At 36.7% G+C, this 22955-nt stretch overlaps 2 protein-coding genes across 2 annotated transcripts; one reads left to right on the top strand and one right to left on the bottom strand.

The window, feature by feature from the left end:
- Positions 1-147: 147 nt before the first annotated feature.
- On the top strand, positions 148-9801 carry LOC132792410 (sodium-dependent dopamine transporter). Its single transcript, XM_060801773.1, has 8 exons — positions 148-410; positions 2166-2439; positions 6504-6638; positions 6997-7151; positions 7206-7375; positions 7454-7831; positions 7891-8128; positions 8187-9801. The coding sequence occupies exons 2-8, from the start codon at positions 2259-2261 to the stop codon at positions 8808-8810; spliced, it is 1881 nt and encodes a 626-aa protein (XP_060657756.1). The 5' UTR covers positions 148-410; positions 2166-2258; the 3' UTR covers positions 8811-9801.
- A 625-nt stretch (positions 9802-10426) lies between these two features.
- Positions 10427-22462, bottom strand: LOC132792381 (gamma-1-syntrophin). The gene is given in 12 exon segments (XM_060801728.1): positions 10427-13664; positions 13783-13905; positions 13907-13987; positions 15427-15546; positions 15548-15652; positions 17055-17213; positions 17295-17479; positions 17553-17717; positions 17794-18079; positions 18182-18331; positions 18419-18483; positions 22189-22462. Coding segments are annotated over 11 exon segments (1545 nt in total). The 5' UTR covers positions 18479-18483; positions 22189-22462; the 3' UTR covers positions 10427-13553.
- Between the last annotated feature and the right edge of the window lie 493 nt (positions 22463-22955).

Here is a 22955-nt window from a genome sequence, read left to right as displayed (position 1 = left end):
AGAGTTGTTCATGTTGTATGTGTGTGTGTTAGTGTCTCGGTGTATGCAGAGGCTGGGAGGGTGCAGGTGCAGCCAACCACTTGTCGCGGGCTATAAAAGCGAGCGACAAAGTCAAAATTGCTTGCATACGTTTGAATGTTACCGTTAGCGCAACAACTGAATTGTTTTGGTGTTGCCCAATATTCAGTAGTTATAGTTGTTGTCCAGCTAGTCGATGTGCCACGGTCAGTGAGAGTATGTGTTCTAGTATTTGCAGCTGCCAATTCAAGTGATAAGTGATAAGAACTGGCCTGCCGTCGTTTTTAAAACATTTCGCAATTAACTCTTTCTGCAATTATTTATTTTGTGAATTTGAGACATCTGTAAAATGGATTGGGAAAAGTGATTGATTTGAGCTTTGAGAAGAACAGGTACGTATGCTTCAAGTGGCAGATATTTTTCTTAAATCTTTACCATAGTTATTATATCAAAAGTTTAAAATAATAAAGTTATCAAAATTTATAAACAACATTTTGATTTAATGTCTGATTTATTTGTTTTTTTGTTTGTATAAAATATATTTTTAAGTAATGCCTTAAATTTACCTTAGTTTTCACAATATTGTTTTTTTTTATCTAATATGGTATACAAAATAATATAAATAAAAAAATGATTTCATTTCCTTTAATTTGTTTTGTGTTTAATTTATATGTGCTTCTATACTTTTTCTACAGATACCATTATAATGAAAGTGTCAGTTTATATAGTTTAAAATTTTTTACACAAAGTTTTAGTTTAATTTCTGACTTATTTTTTTTGTGAATATAATTTCATTATTATTTTTTAAGTGTTTCGATACCAATACTGTAGTTAATTGAAAATTTCAATTAATAAAATTATAAAAATATGTGGAGAAAAGGCTAGTTTATTTTTTTTATTCCCAAACCTTTAGAATTCATTTACGATTATATTATATCTTTTACCGAAAACGTTTCCAAATATGTCAAATACTCGAAATTTTATAACGATGTGGCACTGCCTAATAACAAATCTTAAATTACATATTTTTCTTCATCTTAAGTAATTAGAAATCGCTTCTAGATATAATCAAATACTTTAACAAAGCTTACATAGTATGTATTATAAACTATTTAATTGGTAAGCCTATTAAATCAGGTATCTGCTGTTCAATCACTGAATACATGTTTCATATATTGTTTAAAGCATATAAAACATTTCGAGTTTTCCTTCTGATGATAATAATTAATATTTATTAAAACTATAATCCAAAGAAACTTACTTTTTTCTTAGTATTCGCAAAATAATCTCCAAATGATTTCGAAACTGAATATTAAATTTAAATTGGACCATAGAAGAATTTTCACCTTTGATCCTTACGTTAGTTAAGAATAAATCTTAAGAAAATAATTTCTCTTACCATCACGCTTTTTAATAATGCAGCAAAAATTAATAAAAGCGAATCTATTTATAATCTAGTCTTCTGTGAGATGAACTAAAACGCTATCTTCACCGTAAAACACTGAGCTTTGCGCTCTTTAAATTATTTAATTGAATCTTCAGTCTGGATTGGGTTTAATTGAGTAGAGCTCTCAGCTTGAATTAAGTCAATGCGCGCATTTAAGTGGGACAATTAATTATGCGAATCGTTTGTGACAAAATGAAAAAATGAAAATGAAAAAAAAAATGTATACATGTTATGTATTTTGTTGAGTTGTACACGATTGAGAACAATGAAAGGAAAGTTAACTTACATATGTATGGTTTGGCATTTGTGTGCTATAATTGTGAAGTGTTTGTGTGTGCGGCCGCCACACGTCGTATGCGTAATATGCGAACACTCGAGCACTCGAAGGGCTAGAGAGCACATGTCGTGGCCAAACAGATTTCAAGTGTGTATGGACATTTCACTTTCACACAAAATCTCACCTGCTTGCTACACACACTCCTCCCGCACACTCCACACGGCTCAATTGAGCATCAAGTGTCGGCTTAAACACTCAAGCAGCAGAAGCAGCAGCATATATCGAAATTGTCGTCTGCCACAAACATGCAGAATTAAATGAGTGTTAGCCCAAAAGTGAGAGACACAGAGTGTGAGAGAGAGTTGCAGTAATTGCAATTAAATTTTTAATGTAATCGTGTATCTGTTTCTTGTGATTTTGTAGTGTGTGGATTGGCGTGCGACGGACGGAGTTGGCAACTAAAACGACGACGACGACGACGTTTTGGCCAAGGACACGGACATCGTCGCAACGGCGATGTCACCGACCGGACAAATAGCAAAGACGTCCACGCCACACGACAACGATAACACAAGCATCAACGATCAGCGTGAAACATGGAGCGGCAAGGTGGATTTTTTATTATCGGTTATTGGATTCGCCGTCGATTTAGCAAACGTCTGGAGATTTCCCTATTTGTGCTACAAAAATGGCGGTGGTAAGTTGCGAAAGAAAATCTCTCTCTTTATCTTAAGTGTCTATACATATTTCGTATGCTTATGCTTAAGTCTTGGCTTGGCTTGGGTGGCCAATTAGGGACACAGTCGCATGAACAATGGAACAAAAATCATTTATAAGGCTTTACACATCATTGAGCGCCACCAGGAACTCCTCAACCACCGCAACGACGACGACGACGACGACGAGAACAAGTGACTTGGCCTTGTTAACACTTTGACAAGTGCTATGTGAAAATGCGTGCGAAGTGCCTGCCATTAACTGGGCAGTGAATGGATGAGTACGGGGAGAGTGGGGAAGGGGGGACGTAAGTGCGTACTTCCTATACGAAATTACCCAGAGTCCAGACGTGCGACTCCAAAGAAAGAAATAAGTTCATGCGAGAATATGCTTAGGACTTGTGATCTTCGTTTCGCAACGCCATCATTCAAAACAATTTCAAAGTTAAGTGCTTTTGTATGACAACTAAATCTGGCAGTCATAATCGCATTTGCCTCCCCCACTTACTCCTTTTGCCACACCATTTCCTTGCCACAATCTGACAGCGCGAAGTGACTAAGCATCGCCAGAAGGGTGTGTGTGTGTGTGTGTGTGCAGGACACGCTTTTCTAGGCTTTTATTGTTACTCGCTTGATGTATGTACATACATACATACATATCACATACATACTTACACATCAAAATAAAGACATATTTCCACTTCTTAGAACGTATGCTACGCATTGTGGCAAATTCATGTGCCGCACACGTTTTTGACGGCGGCACTTAGGCGTTGAAATGAGTTTTCATTCATGTGTGTGTGTGTGTCAGTGTGTGTGTGTGCCAGCTGGCTGGTTGCCTTTTTCCTTTATAGTTTTATGACTATTTCATACTTACATACTCATATAGTATATATTGTTGCTGCTCGCTCTCAGCTCTTAAAAAATAAATTGTTATTTCATACGCTCCATTGCACTCAATCAGTGACAGCTTAGTATTCATTTTTATTATATTTTATGATATTATTTTCATCTTTCTGCACACTCCCCCCTTCTGCCTCTCCCTCTTCTTTTGCTTACGTTGCCAGGCTTAAGCCGAGCCACAACGTTGCGCTACCTACAGGTTGCGATTATTAGCTTTTAATGCCATCAGCTTAGTGGGCATTTAATTTTTCCCTCGTCCTGCTTGGCGGAGCAACTGGTAAAATACCTCAACATTAGCTGCTTTCCCAAGCAATTTCACTCGTGAGCACCTTGACACAGTTCTTTAAATAAATGCAGCTTATTAAATGGTTAAAAAAACTAGTTCAAGAAATGACAAGTCAGCAGAGATTGCAGCTTACGGATCAACTTGGCTTATATGAGTACAATTGTTGATGTTTAGGATTTCAGTCTCTTTTACTAAATATTTATTGTGTCGGACTGTTAATATTGTTTGAAGCTCAATAATTTAAGAAACAACACTAAAATGAATCCCCTATTTAATTATTCTCAATATTTATAAAGAAAAACAATTTCATTATTGAGTTTAAAGGCAATATTTATGTTAATTTAATTAATTTAATACAATTTTTTAAATCATTTTTAATTGAATTTTAATCTTTATCCGCTTAAATAATGAAACGTTCTACATTCTCAACCTTTTAACGATTCAGATTTTATATTCATGACATTTGATAAAATTTCAGAAATAAACTGAAGATATTTCACCTGATTTCTACAATTTCAAGTTGCATCTTGTTATTATATTTAAAGTTTTATTTATGCGAATTTGAAGGATTTTTAATGTAAAGTTGTTTCAACTTTCAACAAGTTATCTACTAAGGTTCTTTATTTCATTTGTTTACAATGAAGTATTTAAGCTAATGCAAATTGAAAAAAGAAACCTATTATTGGCATTCATCTCATATTTATAGCCCAGGTCTAAGATACAATATTTAATTTGCTTCTCTATTTACTTTAACTCACACTTTGGTCGTATATGAAAATCAAACTCAAATGCGAACAAATAAGCAATAATAATATTTTTGTGGAAAATAATCTTATTACCTATATATGTATCTATAATTTGAAGCTTAAATGTATTCATCAGATGCAGAATCTATTTAATGAAGTAGTTCAAAAATAAAGTCAAGTGCTGAAGTTCGTTGCTTAAAGTGACTATTCAATCATGTTATCAATATTCAATCTTTCACACCAAAAAAAGAAAAAAAATGGAAATGGAATACCGGAAATGCTATGTAAAGTAGCGGAAATTACAGCTTCAACAGCAGAGCTGCATTTGATTTTAAGATCCTTATCTGGGCATGGTATTTATTTTAGGTTTTGTTTTACGTTTTCTACATAATTGACAGCGCTATGTTCAAGCGCCTTTTTTACTAGTGAGTGAGTGTGTGTGTGTGTGAGGGAGTGTGTATATGAGTATAATGGCTGGTTGTGTCTCTGTGTTGTAGCCGTCGACGACTTTGTCGCCCACTTTGCCTGCTAATAGACATAATCAAATCATAAAACGCCCCGCTGTCACTCAACAAAGTATCGATGGCACTTTAGCAATTGCCAGGGCAGAGCTCACCAGGCAGGGCTGAGGCAAAAAAGGGAGAAGACCAAGGGGAGAGAGGGGGAAGGGGTATGCCGGGGTGGCAAAAGCTAACCGACCACGCCAAGGGACAACGGCAACTGCACGAGACAGTCGAGGAGGACCGTGCCTTGTTCTCTTCTATATCCCAATGCCAGCCCAGCCTGGATGCTGTTAATGTTTTTAAAATGTCCTTAGAGTGGCACTTGTGAAACAATTTGATTTTGTGTATCTCTGTGTGTGTGTGTCGAAGTGTGTGTGTGTGGGTGCCAACCATAGAGCTTGACACGGGTCAATCACACACACATTCACACACACCTCTGTCGCATATTGTTATTCATAATCGGGTGTCGTAAAATAAGTATTAGAAAAAGTTGATTGCGCTTTAATCATAACTGCCCAATGGAAGTTAGCTTAATTCAAGCAAATTGCTTGCAATTTTTGAACGACATTAATGTTAGCTACATTGATAGAACAGTTTCTAGATAACCTTGCAACTATAGCGACTCTGATAACCATTTATATTACCTCAAACATGTGAAAATGTGGAATTTCAAACGAATGAGTTAGTGTAAAAATCATTGAAAGACAAATATATTTATTATACAGAACAAATTAAAAAAAACCATTGAAAATGAAAGGTTAGCATCTTCAGTATAAGCCGAGTGTCTAACATTTAGAGTCTAATGAGTACACGGAATTACTTTTCAGCGTTATATTCAGAAAAATACAATTTTCAGTTAAATATTTTATTAAATTTTGCGACCTCTGAGGCGACTTTTTTGTGCCCTATCTCAAATCTGTAGTTTTCTTAAAGGATTTGTTAATATAACAATTCAATATAAGATATAATCGATTTGCTGCATATTTCCTTTAATTGAGATCAATAATAAGACTATTCCAAATTAAAGTCATAATAGAAAAATTTGACTATCTCCAATAATTAGATTTTAAAGGTTCCAGAAAATCGAATTTTATTTTAATATTTGCTTATTTCTACGACTCTAAAGAAGCTTTTTAAAAATAAAAGAATAAGAATTAATACAATAAAATGAATAGGTATGTTTGATATATAGAAAATTTATCTTTAAATACAACAATTTAAAACGAAATTCAACCAAATCGTCAGTAAAATGTAATCTATATGTGACACACAATTAAAATATTTAGCTATATTAACACTATTTAACCTTGCAATTATTGTTTAACTCTGTTACTTTTAAACTGATTCAAAATCATAATTTTCATTTAAATATTTTTCGAGAATTCAAACTTATAAGATATATACGTGCTCACTGTGCATCACATTTTCTTTTGAAATTCAACCTATAATGCGGCAATTTCAAATCGAAGGTACGATTATCAAAAATTGGTTATTGGGTGTTTCGTCGCAATGCAGTATACGAAAAAGCATAGAAATTAGAGTTCGATACAGGTGTGAAATAATAATAATTTTATTTTAATATTACATTATTTTTGGCAACTTTACAGGCGCTTTTCTTGTGCCCTACTGCATTATGTTGGTGGTGGGCGGCATACCTCTATTCTATATGGAGCTGGCGCTGGGTCAGCACAATCGTAAGGGAGCCATCACCTGCTGGGGTCGCTTAGTGCCGCTCTTTAAGGGTAAGTCAAGCAGCAATAGCTGTAATCTGCTACTTCGAATAATATGGCTTAACAAAGAAATAAATAAATAACAAATAAGAAAGCTACAGTCGAGTGAGATACCCGTTACCCATTTTTAATAACTCTCTACAAATATACCTTAAATATACCACAAAAATACTGAAATATACCGAAGGATGTATTTGGTATATTGATATAGTACTCTATTTTAAATATAACATAGAGTACAAAGTATATCAGATTGTCAGCCAATGTAACAAGAGCTATAGAAGAAGAATCTAGTAAACGGAGCTTTCGGCTAATGTAGATGTTTGCTACCCGAGTTTTCACTGTAACAGAGTCTCTTTCTTTGTTGCAGGCATTGGCTATGCTGTAGTGCTGATAGCCTTCTATGTGGACTTTTATTACAATGTGATCATTGCGTGGTCGCTGCGTTTCTTCTTTGCCTCCTTCACCAATGTGTTGCCGTGGACGTCGTGCAACAATCCTTGGAATACGCCCAACTGCAAGCCGGTAAATACAAATACACTATTATCCATATACAAATTGTGAATGATTTGTTCTTAGTTTGAGGGTCAAAACACGCGACCAGTGGTTGGCAATCTGAGTGATTTCTATGCGTTCAGCAATCAGAGTTTGTTTCTGGCCAACGAGACGTATGCGAATGTAACATTCGCCAGCATTGCGCCCGCTGTGCCCGTCGAGCGATTTCAATCGGCTGCCTCTGAATACTTCAAGTGAGTGGCAAACAGACAGAGAGACACACATACATATCGACGGATGTACTCAATCATACTCGAATCTATCATTCACAGTCGTTATATACTTGAGCTGAATCAGAGCGAGGGACTGCACGATCTGGGTCACATACGCTGGGACATGGCGTTGTGCCTGCTCATGGTCTATCTGATATGCTACTTCTCGCTATGGAAGGGCATTAGCACCTCGGGCAAAGTGGTTTGGTTCACCGCCCTCTTCCCATATGCCGTGCTGCTGATATTACTCATACGCGGCATTACACTGCCCGGCTCGGCGATGGGCATACAGTATTATTTGAGTCCCAATTTTGATGCCATCTACAAGGCGGAAGTGTGGGTCGATGCAGCCACACAGGTGTTCTTCTCCTTGGGTCCAGGCTTTGGTGTGCTGCTGGCCTACGCGTCGTATAATAAATATCACAACAATGTCTATAAGTACTTAAGATTTTTTATATATTTTTCGGAAGAGTTTGCTAATTGACTTGGCTTTGCAGAGATGCGCTGCTCACCAGTTTCATCAACTCGGCCACGAGTTTTGTGGCTGGCTTTGTGATATTCTCGGTGCTGGGCTACATGGCGCACACATCTGGGGTGCGGATTGAGGATGTGGCCACTGAGGGACCAGGCTTGGTGTTTGTTGTGTATCCAGCTGCAATTGCCACTATGCCAGGCAGCATCTTCTGGGCGCTGATCTTCTTTATGATGCTGCTTACACTGGGATTGGACAGCTCGGTAAGCATAGAAATCGATTGTCAATGAATGCGTATAATTCGTTTTTTCTACTTCCCAGTTTGGTGGCTCAGAGGCCATTATCACAGCGCTGAGTGATGAGTTCCCCAAGATACGCAAAAACCGCGAACTCTTTGTCGCTGGGCTGTTCTCCTTGTACTTTGTGGTTGGCCTCGCCAGCTGCACTCAAGGTGGCTTCTACTTCTTCCATCTGCTGGATCGCTATGCCGCAGGCTACTCTATATTGGTCGCCGTGTTCTTCGAGGCCATTGCCGTGTCTTGGATCTATGGCACGAAGCGTTTCAGCGATGATATTCGCGATATGATTGGCTTTCCCCCGGGCAGATATTGGCAGGTTTGCTGGCGCTTTGTGGCGCCCATATTTCTGCTCTTCATCACTGTCTATGGGCTGCTCGGCTATGAGCCGTTGACGTATGCGGATTACGTGTATCCCGACTGGGCGAATGCCTTGGGCTGGAGCATAGCTGGCTCCTCAGTCATCATGATACCCGCAGTGGCCATTTATAAGCTGATTGTGACACCCGGCAGCCTGAGGCAGCGTTTAAGGACGCTCACAACTCCGTGGCGAGATCAGCAGCTGGCCGTGAATGGCGTGACCACCGAGGTGACGGTGACGTTGGTTCGTCTGGCGGATGCTGAGGCGAATGAGGCGGCCGATGTTTGAGTTCGACCGATCGCACGTTTTCAGATCTATTACGTATAGGTTTGAGTGGTGGGAAATTTACCAACAACTTCAACTTCAACTTGAGTGAGGGTTTAACATTAACATTGAGTTATCAGTTATCAGTTTTAGCTTAGCACTTACGACACATTCGGATCTAGCTAAACTAATGCAAATTTCGCATACAACGTACTTACACTTAGGTTTCGATGCCAAAATATAAATCAAATGTTGTAGCTGAAAACCATAAGTTTACAGTTAAGACTAGCCAGTAGTTTCATAATGCCAAAATACACATACATAAATACATAACTTATAACTATACGATACGAGTTTATACCCCAAAAAATATAATTACAAATATTATTAACGTTTGCATACAAGATGAAGTATGTAGAATTATTGAAAACGCTGTGTAGATAATACAGAAATATTTAAGCAACAATTTGTAATTGGTACGAAGCCAACATTGAGCATATGCAAAATGGAATTTAAGGTAACTCTCGAGATCCTTGCTTCGAGGTCTGCATGAGTTTGTATATGTACATACACCTACACATACATACGTACATAGCTTTATTATATAGTGTCAGCGTAGCGGAAGCTTTAACCAGAAATGTGTTATGTATATAAGGCTAATAACCCAAATACAAATTGAGCTAATGTTATCATTATCCCTGCCATAGAAGTAGTTACCGAGTTTTGGCAAATTCTTTTTTACACAGCCATAAAAAGAGTTTGCCAAGTCGCATGATTCATTTAATCAATCAATTGTTGCTTCAAAAACACATTCACAAAATGTATATTAAGTTATAGGTGTTATCGTTAAGTGAGCATAGCAAAGTTGCCAGCCATCGACTTTGCTGCAATGTTATTTAAATCATAATTATTATCAATCATTATATTGTTTACAAAGGTGATTTTCAATGCATTTTCACGCAGCCATGTGAAAATGCAATGTGATGAACAAATAATCATATTTAAATTATTTATACTCAACTGTTTTTTATGTTTAAATAAATCACTTCAATATTTTTAGTTGGTATTACTAAACACATGTGTATTTTATTGAAGCAGGGAAGGGGAAATTTTAGAAAGAAAAGGTGTGAATTGAAAATTCAAAAATATTTCAACAGAGGATAGGATTTCAAGCTATTCGAAACAAAAATTAGTATCAATAGAAAATATTAAACTTAAATTCAATATTCCACAGAAGTCTCAATTCTAATTTTTATTACCCAAAACAAGTTGTACATCAATGTACCGAAAAATACCAAAATATACCAATGGTCATATTTGGTATATCTAAATATTATTGCTTTGAGACAGTAGATAGCGCATAAAAATTATAAAATAAAACAAAGTATATATTATTACTTCTATGCGTTAGATATAATAATATATCCTTTGATATATTATACAAAATATTGTCTTTGGTATATTTCAGTTTATTTTCGTTACAAAAATTTAGTATATTCAGAGAATAATACTGAATGTTTTGATTGAAAATGGGTAGCCGGTATCTCATAGTTAGTTTAAAATATTGCATAGAAGGTATTAAAATATTCTCCAAGCTGTTCCACTGATATCTAAAATAATTCAAGTTGCATATTTTGGGGCATTATTTGTTTTATTCATAATATTGGTTATTGATTTTCGCAATTATCGAAACGAATACATTCATTATTATAATAATTTTCGGGTAATTATAAAACTGCAAAAGAATCGTAAGTATTAACTTAGGTAAAGTGATGGTGTGACATTTATGTAACATAGGATTAAGTATATGCTATATGAGTGTACATTCTTAAAGCTTATCGTATGTTAGATGCACATGAATCTGATGTGTTTGATTCCTTGTTTTATTGTTACATTAATTGCGTTAACAATGCGCAGCTAAAGATACTTTGATATTGATATAAAGCAGATAGCTTGATCTTTCTTTTTGTTATTTTAAGTGGTATACAAGCAATGAATAGATCAGCATTATGTTTGATTTGCTGTTCTGTCTTATATGATATACACACACATTACAATAAATTCTATGTACTTAGTTATATGGTATGCACAGTTAAACTTTGGTATTTGGTGTAAGGTTTGGGCTTCAAACCCCTGCAGATATCATTGAAGAAGAATATAGAGAGATGTTGTAATAAAATTGGAGAATAGAATAGTGAATATTGGAGAATTATTTGGACATAATCTGCAAGGGGGCTTAACTTTGTATTGTTTATTTAAAAATAGTATTTTGCATTATTATTACTGCCTTTGGTTATATTTGGTAATATTTGTGGTGCATTTACGTATTTTGGTCTGTGTTAAGGTGCCTTGATTGAGAGGTTAAATACAAAAGCCTACAGGATCGTTTATGGATCTTCTTAATTTAACTGCAGTCTGTGACTTTTGCATACGAAACTTTAAATCGTTCTGAAGTATTTCAAAATCTATTAATACAGTATCTGATCTGTATATGAAAATTAAGTCTTGAATACATCGTAAAATCCTTTAAATAGTTTCATGAGCTCTATTGGATTATTATATATGTATATTTATCATATAGTATATATATAGCTTTGTTTGTTTTGTGTCTGTTGTCTGTTGGTATACTGTAGTATATTCTGTAAATATGTAGTTGGTATTTTTTCTATATTCTTTTGTTATACTCGTAATATTTATTTATTTCGTATTTATACATTGTTGCTATGTGGTGCTTCTTTAGAGTTCTGTTTTTGTTTTTTTGCAAGGTTTATTCGCTGGTTTTTGTATTCTTGTAAATTTGCAGTCTACATAAATATTCAATATTGTATGTGTATATGTATGTTTGTCTGAAATTAAGCAAGCGAGGGTAGTCACAGAAGTTCCCGAATGATGGTAAAAGAAATTAAATTATTAATGATTATTTTAATTTGAACTTTTACTTCTGCAACTATCTCGCTTGTGTTTATGCATGTCTTTTTTTCAAAATATCATTGCAGGATTGATAAAGCTCATTTAACGGACAAGTTGTAAACTTATAAGGATTGCTAGATTATTATTGATCTAATATTTTAATAGTTTAGTATTAATTGCAATGATATTTTATCTTTGGCAAGCCAAAGTAAATCGAGTTAGTGTATCTTGTTGTTGTGTATACGATTAGCTACTACATATATATTTAATCCATTAATTTTCTGTCACATTTAGCTTTGTCCTTGTTCATATTCAAATACATATACATATATGCATGTATCTATGAGTATGTATGTACATCTATAAGTGAGTACGTGGGCTTGATAATTGATATTATTGATATGATTGCGTTGATGAGTTGCGTTGACTGTTGCTGCTGGCAAGGAAATACCTGTAATTACTACAACTACAAGTACAAGTCCGATTATATACGATTATGTACTAGTGGCTATAACTAGTACTAATCTGTGTGATTACATCTAACAATATTTAAGCATTAATGGCTGTCTTAGTACATTTTGTGCTGAGTTAAGTTGAGTACAATAAATCAACCATTTATTCCAATGACTAATGCCTTATGAATACAAGCAACAAATTGTTCTGGGTGTGTGTGTGTGTGTGTTTAAGTGTGTGAGTGTGAAAGACACGTTTGAATTGACGCATGACATGTTTTTGTTTTTGTTTTTGTTTCTGTTTTTTTTTTAGGTTCATGTTTTGGTTACTTTTTTGTTGGTTGGTTTGTTTATTTACAATGGAGAATCACTTAAATTATCGGCTGACTTTTAATGTGGGTGTAAAATCTAATAAAATATGAATGTAAATTGCGAATGCGAATTTCGGTGGCTGTTTTCAATGTTTCAATGTGTGTGCAATGATAAAATTTGTCGTTTAAAATGTAACTTGATTAGTCTAAATTAATGAGAGAATGTTTAATGTAATTTGAACTTTTTCGTTTTTGTTTTGTATGCGCTTCGAATGACAATGCTTAAAACTAAATGAGTAAATAATTGATTTAATTCGGTTGAATTGAATTGAATTGAAAAAGCGCAAAGTTTTGTAGAATAAATATCTAGTAATAATACAATAATAACAATAGCATTTTCATTTTCATTTGCATTTTCATTTGAATTTGCATTTTCATTAAAATTGAAAATTAAATTTTCACTATAATGCACATGGTTTCCATTTCCATTTATAATGTTTTTAGTTGACCAAAATAACTAGAGTTTTCACTCAATTCGATTAATCAGTTGAATCAGTTGATGTTTTGCAGCTTTCGTTATTTGTTTTTTAGTAATTGTGTAAAGCCCAAGTTTGACAATAAGTATAAATATTACTAATATAATTGCTAATAGCTAATTGTTAATTGTTCGTCATATATATGTATGTATATAAGATATATTTAAGTACTCGTACTCAATTGTTTACAATTACAACGTTTTTAACTAATTTTTACTTTTGAATATAGGAAAGAAGCCTAGAGCACGCTTAAATTTACTGTGTTGCACCAAGAGATTTCACTTTAAGTATATCATTCGTTCTACGTTTTCTTTTTTTCATTCATCTTGTTTATATTTGTAATAATTTCATATATCAAATGTAACTCAAATTCAACTAATTATTACTGCAATTACTTAGTATCTATAACTGGCTTACTTGCAAACTTTTGTATCTTAAACATATTGATCTCAATTGTATTTTTGAAATACAAATTGTTTAGTTTTCTTTAAGCTTACTATATATTTAATTTTTGATTTTCAGATTATCGATAGCGCTATGATGACAATTATCGATAGCTTAGGTCTGCTGTATCGAGCTCAAAAATGCGGGATCCACTGAAGCAACTTTGGCGGTGAGAAACGCGTGCATACAAAATAGCAAACTCTGCAGAACCTGGCACTCTAATTCCTATACATGAAACACGAGAGGGGCAAAAAGGATACGATTTAGTAGATTTCGAGAATGTATTTTCAATGGTGGCGGGTAGTAAAAGCAATTAAGAAATTTATCAACTTTTGACACTTGCCTTTGTCTCAATTGCCCGCGTCTCGTTGTCCTGGAAATGTAGCTTCAATTTCGATTTGCCATCGTCACTGGAGCCGCGCAGCTGTGAGAACTTATACTGCCAGACCACAGCGGAGTCGGCCCCCCTCAGTCAGTGAGAATCCCGCCTGCCAGTCAAGTGTCAAGCCACCGCTTTTGCCATGATGCGAAACGGCAAAGGTCTTGCGCTATATATATATAGATTTGGATATATGTAGATATATAATTAAGGTTATACGTATATGTAAATATATATGTGTATATGGTAGATATTGGGCAAGTTTGTATTTATTTATAGCGTGCACACTTCGTTGATTGAGTCTCACTTCTAAAATATTACATATACGCCCTGAGCACCAGCACAAAGCGAATGCTTTCCATATCAATACTTGTAGCACTTGTAGCTCTGTCTCTAATGGCCAAAAATAACAGCTAATACAAAAGGTTCAATAGTCTCTTTTGCTTGTCTCAAAGTGTTCGAAATTGCACACGAAATTCGTATCGATTCTGTCCTGGCCAAAATTGCTTTCATTCTGTTGCGTCGTTTATGTCGGTCATTGGCTTGCCTCTCTGGCATCTTCTGCTTCTTTTTGTGCAGCTTACAAAAACTACGAAAAACTGCTTGTGTGTGAGTATGTGTGGATGGAACACTTGCAACATTAAATAAATTGCCGCAACGTTTGTGTCGTCGTCATTGGCTATAACAGCAACTTTGTCTTTGAACTTTAAATGGGTTTTGGCCAATAAATACTTAAGCGTGAGAAATATTTATTTTCCAATAGCAAAATATGTAGTGTAACGCAATTTTATTTATAATCTCAGTAGTTAACAAGTCACAAAGCTACAGTCAAGTGTGCTCGACTTTGAGACACCAGCTACCTATTTTGAATAAAAGCAAGACGGTGAGGTATTCTTTTTAAAATACGCAAACTATATACCGAAAAATACTTCAAATAGACTATATTTGGTATATTGGTACAGTATTGCATTCAAAATATACCATAGAATGCAAAACATACCAGATTGTCAGACAAAGCAACTAAGACCCGTAGAATATTTATTTTTACCCATTTCTTATTTATTGAATAACTGCAACAATTTTTCTCCGACAGCAACTAAATTTTCAGGAATCATAAAAAATTAAAAAGAATGTTATAAATACCCTTCTACCCTGTGAGTTGTAGATATAAAAAGTTTATAAGTATCTTTAAACCTGAAATGAGTTTGACAAATAAATACTTGACTATTCTTGTCGTTCTTCTAATTGCGAAATATGTAGTTTAATATATATATAATTTCGGTAATTGGAAACTTGTTAAATTTCTACATTCTACATTCTCCATTGATTTAAGTTGAGGTCAGCAGCCATGACCTTTTGGTTCAAGGCAGTTTCAGTGTTTCGTTTTAAAAATTAACGAGTAATTGGAATCACGTTCACGTTTATCGGAGTTTACATAGCGACCAACTGTCTGGTTGGCTAATTACAAACAAACATGCGAAATTATAAACAGTTTCAGTTGCAGGCAATACACCGCAAGTACTCGTATGCATGTACTTAATGAAGGTCATGTGAAAGCGTGTTGTATATGTTTGTTGTTGCTGTTGTTGTTGTTGTTGTTGTACTTACGCCCAATTTGATTACGCTGGTCACAATTGCGGCGTTCCAACTGTTCTCGATGCGCAGCAACTCTTGGCGGGTTTCCACGCTCAAATAACGCGGCTCGTGTCCAGAACTTTGCAACAAAAAAACAATGCTGTCGGCTATCCACGGTCTCCGACTCCTTCACAATGCGAAACATTGTTTGATAAACTTTATACACCACCAAAGCCTTGCTAATACCCGCCACATTCAGCTGCAAATAAAAACAGAAAGAAGGAGATAGAGAGAGAGAAGCACATTATACTTTATTGAGAAGTCTGACAACTCTGACACTCTACTTAAATCTGATAATATTATTTTTAAAGCATACACTAAGTGCTCATCTCAGTCTGTCAAACTGTGTGCAATTGCGCCACTGCTGACAGCGATGAGTGAGTGGCAAGTGGAGCCCAACTATGTGGAATCATCCTGTAAGCCGTGGGCCAACATTTCATGCAGGTTGCATTCACCCACCACCGCCCCCCACCCGTTCACGGTGCAAAAGGCTGCTCATTAGAGCAAAAGTACAATTTTTCGTGCACATGTTTCTCTATGAGACTGTGTGTGTGGATGTATGTGTGTGTGTGTGGTTGTTGGGTGCTCCAAAAGGGTTGTATCTTGACACATAAAATTAGCACAGCATGGAGCGACATTTGCTTTGAGCAAGTTTAGGCAAATGCACACAAAGGGGGAGCAACATGACAAAGCTGACTGAAAATGCTTCCATATCCAATTAGATGCATAATAAAGTTGGCAATTGAAGAAAAAGATATGCATCCAAATAAAAGTAGCTTTAAGTGCGTATTAAATTTGTTAAATGATGAGCGATGGGAATAACAAAGTAAGAAAGCTACGGTTGAGTGTGCTCGACTGCGAGAGATGTGAATAACAAAGTAAGAAATCGGAGTTTGAGTGTGCTCAACTGTGAGAGACCCAATACCCTTTCTCAATAAAAGCAAAACAGTGCAGTATTCTGATTGAAATATACTAAAAAAATATATCGAAATAATACTGAATATACTGAAATGTATATATGGCATATTGACAAAAGTGCTGTTAAAGAACAAGTAGAAAAGCTACTGTCAATGGTGATTGACTGTGAGATACACACTACACATTATTGTTAGCATAAACTAACTTAATATACTGAAAAGATACTAAAATATACCGAAATATATGATTGGTATATCTATATGGTACTATATTCAAAATATACTATAGTGTACAAAATTGTGCGGCTTGTAAATCAAAGCAATGTTATAGCTATCTTTTTTTGTATCTAATTTAGTCTGTGAGATACAGTGTTTCGTATGGAAAAACAGACAGACGGACAGACAGATCAACGAACATTCAAAGGTGCCTGCACAAAGTCATAATACCCTTCAACCTTATGACTAGCGGGTATGAAAAGTTTAAACTTAAATATGACCTCAAATAAATTGATGGCTTTTCGCTTAAATAAATAAATAAATAATGTGCCAAATAAATGAGAATAAAAGATTATATTGTTAAGCTCTTGTCCTAATTAGTTTTGAATATTGAAGCAACAACCATAACTATACCCTGATTACATATGTATGTATGTATGTATGTAGAATATTTAAATAACAACATACCGGAGGCGTTTCGAATAGCATCACTTCGGTGCCTTTGAGCAGCAGAAATCGAGGCTTATAGCTCTGCCATGATATATTGTTGTTGATAACTCCCTCATTGACCCAGCCCATGTACTCAATGCGTTCGCCCACGGCAAAATTGCGATTGTAAAGTTTCATCTGGCAAAGGAAACGAAATCATATTTTGAATAGAATAACATTCTCTTCTTAAACAATTTCTTTTGTCAATATTTAACTCACCTGCAGATGTGTAAGGCCCACAACATTGTCGGTAATTAGTTTTAACCACTGGCTAAGTATCGCCAGCTCATCACAGTGTATGACCCCGGTGGTGACACCATTCAGACCACGCACCTCGAATGCATTCGGGCGCAGCTTGTCCGTGCCATAGATGTAACGTGTGACATAGGCCATCATTAGCGGCACTGCAGAGTTGTGAAAATAGCTTAGCAAAAAGAGAATTTCGAGTGGGCTGTGCACTACTCGAGGAGTACTTACCAGCCACCACATCAGTCCAACGTTTCTCGGGCTCCGAGCAAATTGACATTGGCCGACTGCAGCTGCGACTTATGGTGCCGCTATTTACGGATGACTTGTATCCCTCGTCGGCCTTCAGCTCGGCACATGTGACATCGTTGTCCGAGTCGGGCGTGTCTTTTGTTACTGCACAAAACACGATTGATTTCAATTGAATTCGTTTCGTTTAAAGTTACATGCAGTCAGTCAGAGCTCAACTTACGTTGCTTCTGCAGGAAGGGCGTTGCGGCGCGGTAATGTTTCACTGTGAGGACAACAATGTCGCCGGCATTGCGCAGTATGTTGACCGCATCGTCGTGTGGACAGGCTGTGATATATTCACCGTTCACCTTGATGATGGCATCGCCCACAAACAGTTGGCCGGTGATGTCCGCCGCCTGATCCTTGTAGATACGCGATATTAATATGGGCAATTTATGTTCAGCGCCACCTTTTATGCTGAGGCCAAGGCCGCCTTGCTTCTGTCTCGTTATTTGCACCATACGCTCCTGATGTTTGGTGTTGTTGTTGTTGTTGTTGTCATCAAGCAAAAGTTGTTCAACATGATTTTCTTAGCTACTTAATGAAGAACAACAAGTGTATTAACATACCTTGGATTCCATCGGGGGTCCATTGTGCTGTGAGCTTGTTGGCGTAACAATTTCCAACTTTTGCAAGGTCAACAATTCCATTGTTAAGTTAAGTCTAAGTGGTTCTGGCCTGCTCTTGCCATCGCTAACATGTACCATGCCAGAGCGCACCTGTTGCATATTGGAATATTCGTGAATGTTCAAAGAGATGTTGATTAATGACAACCCCCCAAAAAAATTACAAATCTTGCAGCTCACCTTCAAGTTTTGATCGAGTTTTTCCTCAATCGGCGTCGCCATGGTGTCTGAGAGCTTCATATTTTCTGCAAAAATGTTTAGGGAAAAGTCTACTGAAGTATAATTTGATATTACAGCACAATAATCAGCAATTCTGAGCAATTGAGAAAGACTCCTCTCCAAACCACAATCCAAAAAGTTTCGTTAGCCTTTTTCGCTATAATCTACAATTACATTTGCGACGTATACTTAATTTGCGCTCAATGCTCGACTTGGCTAGTTGAATTCGCAGTAATCTGGGGGAGGAATGGGCGAGTAAACCTCTTTCTGGATAAGCCTATCATTTGAGCAGACGTTGGCACACACAAACTAAGCGGGGTTGCTCTTGAGTTCAGAAGGTTTTCTTTCTTGCTTTCATTCTTTCTTTCTTTCTTTGTTGGCAAGGTCGAGCATGCGAGTACTTAAGTTAGCAAGCGCATGTACTAAACAATAAAGTCATTAGCCCACAAATGAGTTTAGTGCAAAAGGAAATACGTTTATTTATAGAGTAAACTATACCGCATTATAATGCTATTATAAATAAATCATTTAATTGACTGGAATTTAATGCGTGCCACCTTGAAAGTTGGCGCTGTTTCTTATTACCTTGTGGGGGGCAAGTTTTGAGCTCGTGGCAAGGATGTGGCAAATATTATTGCCATGGCAACTGAGGAAATACGACCAGGACAACTAAAGCATTTGCGGTTACCGCATCGACCTACATCGACCTTTTCACAAAACCAAATGCGTTGATTTTGCATTGATTTCCATTTTAATTGGCTTGTGATTATTTATGGTTTTACGCAATTATCAGCTGGTGAATTATTTGCATAAATAAATTGAATTAGCGCGTGGTCATTACAATTCTTATTAATGGAATGCAAAATATTCATAATTGTTGCGCATATACATTTGTCTATTTTAAGCCATACTTAAATGTCTTAAAATAGATTTTATTGTTGCTTAGACCACATGGTCTAATCGAAAATGTGTATTATAATTATATTTAGAATAATATCGACAGACAGCACACATCTACACGTGCATATGTTTTCAATTAAAACGAAAATAAATATGCAAGCGGAAAATGTTATAATACAAATGACTGAAAACACATTTGAAGTGCTCTTTCGCTCGAAGTGTGGCTGCAGCTGGCGAAGTAATGAATAATACAAGAACAACACAAGTGCCGACATACTTACATAAATACATACATATATGTACTTATATGTATGTTTGGCTGAGGTGTTGATGTAGGGATGAGTCTGACTGCTGACTGCCGTATGGCCACAGCACTTTCACTGCCATCTCTCCTCTCCTCCCCTCCCCACCCCTAATGCATTGAGCATTGAAAGCAGAGCCCCTCAATTTGTTTGAGTGCCTCGGCGAAGGCAGTATTTCTGGGGAAAAACAGGTGTTATTCCAAATGATATTGCGCTTTAGTTTTCAACCATAATAATAACAATCGTATCCGGGAAACCAAAAGTGCCATAATTGCTATCGATATGTGATATGCCTTGGCAACCCCGACCCGAGGCTTAAACCCAAAGATAAACAAACATACTCCAACCCGTCTGTTGTTTTAGTTAATGTTGCAAAGTGCAAAATGTGAAAGAGTTTTGACAGATCTGTCCCCACGTTTCGTGGGCATAGAAAAACAGATGAACGAAACGGGGCCGGAGGAGGAGGAGGAGGAGGAAATGGCGAACCCGAAACGCATAAATATTTCATTATTCGCTCATTCGCTGGCCCGTAAAAGTTGGCAAGTGGCAAGTGGCATGTAGCAAGTAGTCGTAGTAGCAGCAAGTACCATCGAGATGATACAATTTATGCACTTACCACAGACACACACACGTGCGTGCACCCCCGAGCTGTTGACCTGGGCTACGGCTACGGCTACGGCTACCTTTGATTATGGCTATATTACGTGGATGTGGATGTGGATGTTGATGTGGACGTGAACTCTGTCGTTGTTCTTCTTGTTGTAGTTGTTCTGGCTGTTGGCTGTTGGCGTGCGTGTCTCGAAACTCGTTACGTTAGCCAGCAGGCAATACGGATTGGGGGTGGTTATGGTATGCTATGCTTTCCTATACGGAGTACTGGAGTTGCTGACTCTCTGGCTCTGGCTCTGGCTGTGGCTGTGGCTCAAACCAAACAAGCCAACATGTTCGCTGAAAGCTGAGCAGCGATGAGCTGAGCTCGCGCTCTCTCCCTCGTTGCGTTGCGTCGCGTCGTCGTTGACAATCAGCTGTGCTGTTTGCTGCCTCACAAAAAGAGCAGCACAGTTAAAGGAAAACTTTTTTTTTTTTTTTTTGGGGCTGCTGCTTAACAGAAGTGTTACATATATTTCTATATAGTATATGTGCTCCGATTTAATTGCCGCACTATTCACAAGTCAAAACGCTTCACGTTTCACACAGCGTTATGCAAATTGTTTATAATTATTGCAACTACTTTTTGTCCCGTCGATTTTATTGCTTGTATCGCATGTCACAGCAAATTCGGTTCAGATTGCAAATGCATTTACAATTTGACTTAATCGAGTTGTTGTTTTTGTTGTTATATTTTTCCTTTCCGCCCAACAATCGCACTTGGAATTGGGTCACATTTTTGCATGTTATTGTTGCAATTGTGAATTCATTAAATGGCAATTTCGATGTCGTTGCCAAAGGCAGGCAAACACACAAAAACTAACTAACGTTTGACCACCAGCACAAACTCGAATAAGTATGCTAACATTTTTTTTGTTGGTTTTTTGTCACTGTTTTCCTTTGCTGTTCTCCTTGCTCGCTCTCTTTCTCTTTGGCTTCATTCACTTCACATATCCACTTGGTGGATTTTGTATCGTTCATCCGCTTCCGCCGCTGGCGCACAACGTTTTGAAAGGCTGTTCGCGAACGCACTGAAATTCAATTCGTTCTGAAGTCAAATGCGTGCCAAGAGAGCAATTTGGATACAATCTCTCACCCACACAGCCGCGCGGCCACACATATGTATACACGCACACACAGGCGCAGAGGCACAAACACATGTTTGGGCATGCACATGATAGCTTTGCAGCCTTGCAGAGCACATGCTTAAGCGTTGCGGGCGTTGCCACACTGTTTGGAGAGAGCTTTTTTGTGCTTTTATAATAAGTAGTTCTGCTTATGCAAGAATCGATAACTTAATGGTAATCAAGTTTTTCATGCATATTAAATTATTTACTTTTATTAGTTTTCTCATCGAGAAAACTTGGTAATACCGCAATGTTTGTGCGTGTTCAAACTTTATTTGTTCGATTAAATTCCCTTGAGGTGGCCTAACAAAATAATGCCCCCCAAATTCATAGGGGGAATTAGTAAGTTTCCATAAGCATGAAATTATATAACTTTTAATATACTTCATCGCAATTTCACAACCTCAAGGGAATTTCCATAAAAGCTTTAATAATGCGGTACTTATTTGGTAAATCATTCATTTGCCTGAAAGCTTCCGTTGAACTTTTGTAACAACTTTAAGCTCACTATGCTTAACAAGTAGTTTCCATGCTCCGAACACAGATGGCGCTGCAAACTTAATGAAAGAAACGAAGCAGAGGAGAAACGTAATGGGTTGATCTATGGGATTTATCAATGTGCGTTTGGTGTTAGTGCATGTGATTATAGCACTAGATTAGCTTTGATCTAATGAAAGTACTATCTCTTAATGTTATATAGCATGTGCAAAGTTAAATGAATTTTCGTTAAATGTTAATTAGAAGGTGGACTTACCTGCGTTAGCTCATTAAAACTTTGCGATTTCGACTCATTGCCCTCCGCGTCTTTTGCCATTCCTGTGTATTGTTTTCTTTTTGGTTGTGGGCCTGGGCCAGGCAAATATTGTTGTGCACAACGGGCACTTTGGGCTCGGTGATAAGCCAAGAATAAATAGCATTCGCAAACAATGGCAGGCAAAGTTAATTAATGAGTTAGCAGAGCATCGCAGAAGTTTCAAAGATTTGGAATTACACACACACACATTTACATACAATCTTAGGGATGAAATTACTTAAGTGAAAAAGCACACATGATGGGCAAATAATTTCCAAGTGCCGCGAGAGTTGAGGAAGTTGAGAATATTCAAGGGATGGAGGATGAGCTTGAAAACTTTTTAATAAACATTTTATTGATGGCAATTGACAATTATGCAAAACGGTCAGAGGAATATGAAAATGCGAGTAATGTGCAAACACGGAAGGTGACAGCCAACAAAAATATAAACTTGGAACTGGAATTAAGAATACTTTTGCTACTTGTATCTATCTCGAAATATCTGCGAATATTTGTGCCCCAAAGCGGAGGCAGAGACACACAGGCAACGTGCTGATGAAGTGACAACAAAAACAAGCAGACAAAGTTGCAAACATACTCAAAAATGGCCAGGGGCTGCAATGTGCTGAGAAGTTCACAACGCCGACAACGACAACACACAAAAAGGTGACACCCAACTTAATAAACTCGCTCCGAAACTCAGGAAGGAGTGAAGTGGAGGTAAAAGC

Source organism: Drosophila nasuta, chromosome 3 (genome assembly GCF_023558535.2).
Source record: "Drosophila nasuta strain 15112-1781.00 chromosome 3, ASM2355853v1, whole genome shotgun sequence".
Lineage (NCBI taxonomy): Eukaryota > Metazoa > Arthropoda > Insecta > Diptera > Drosophilidae > Drosophila > Drosophila nasuta.
This window is presented reverse-complemented; position numbering and strand designations above follow the sequence as displayed.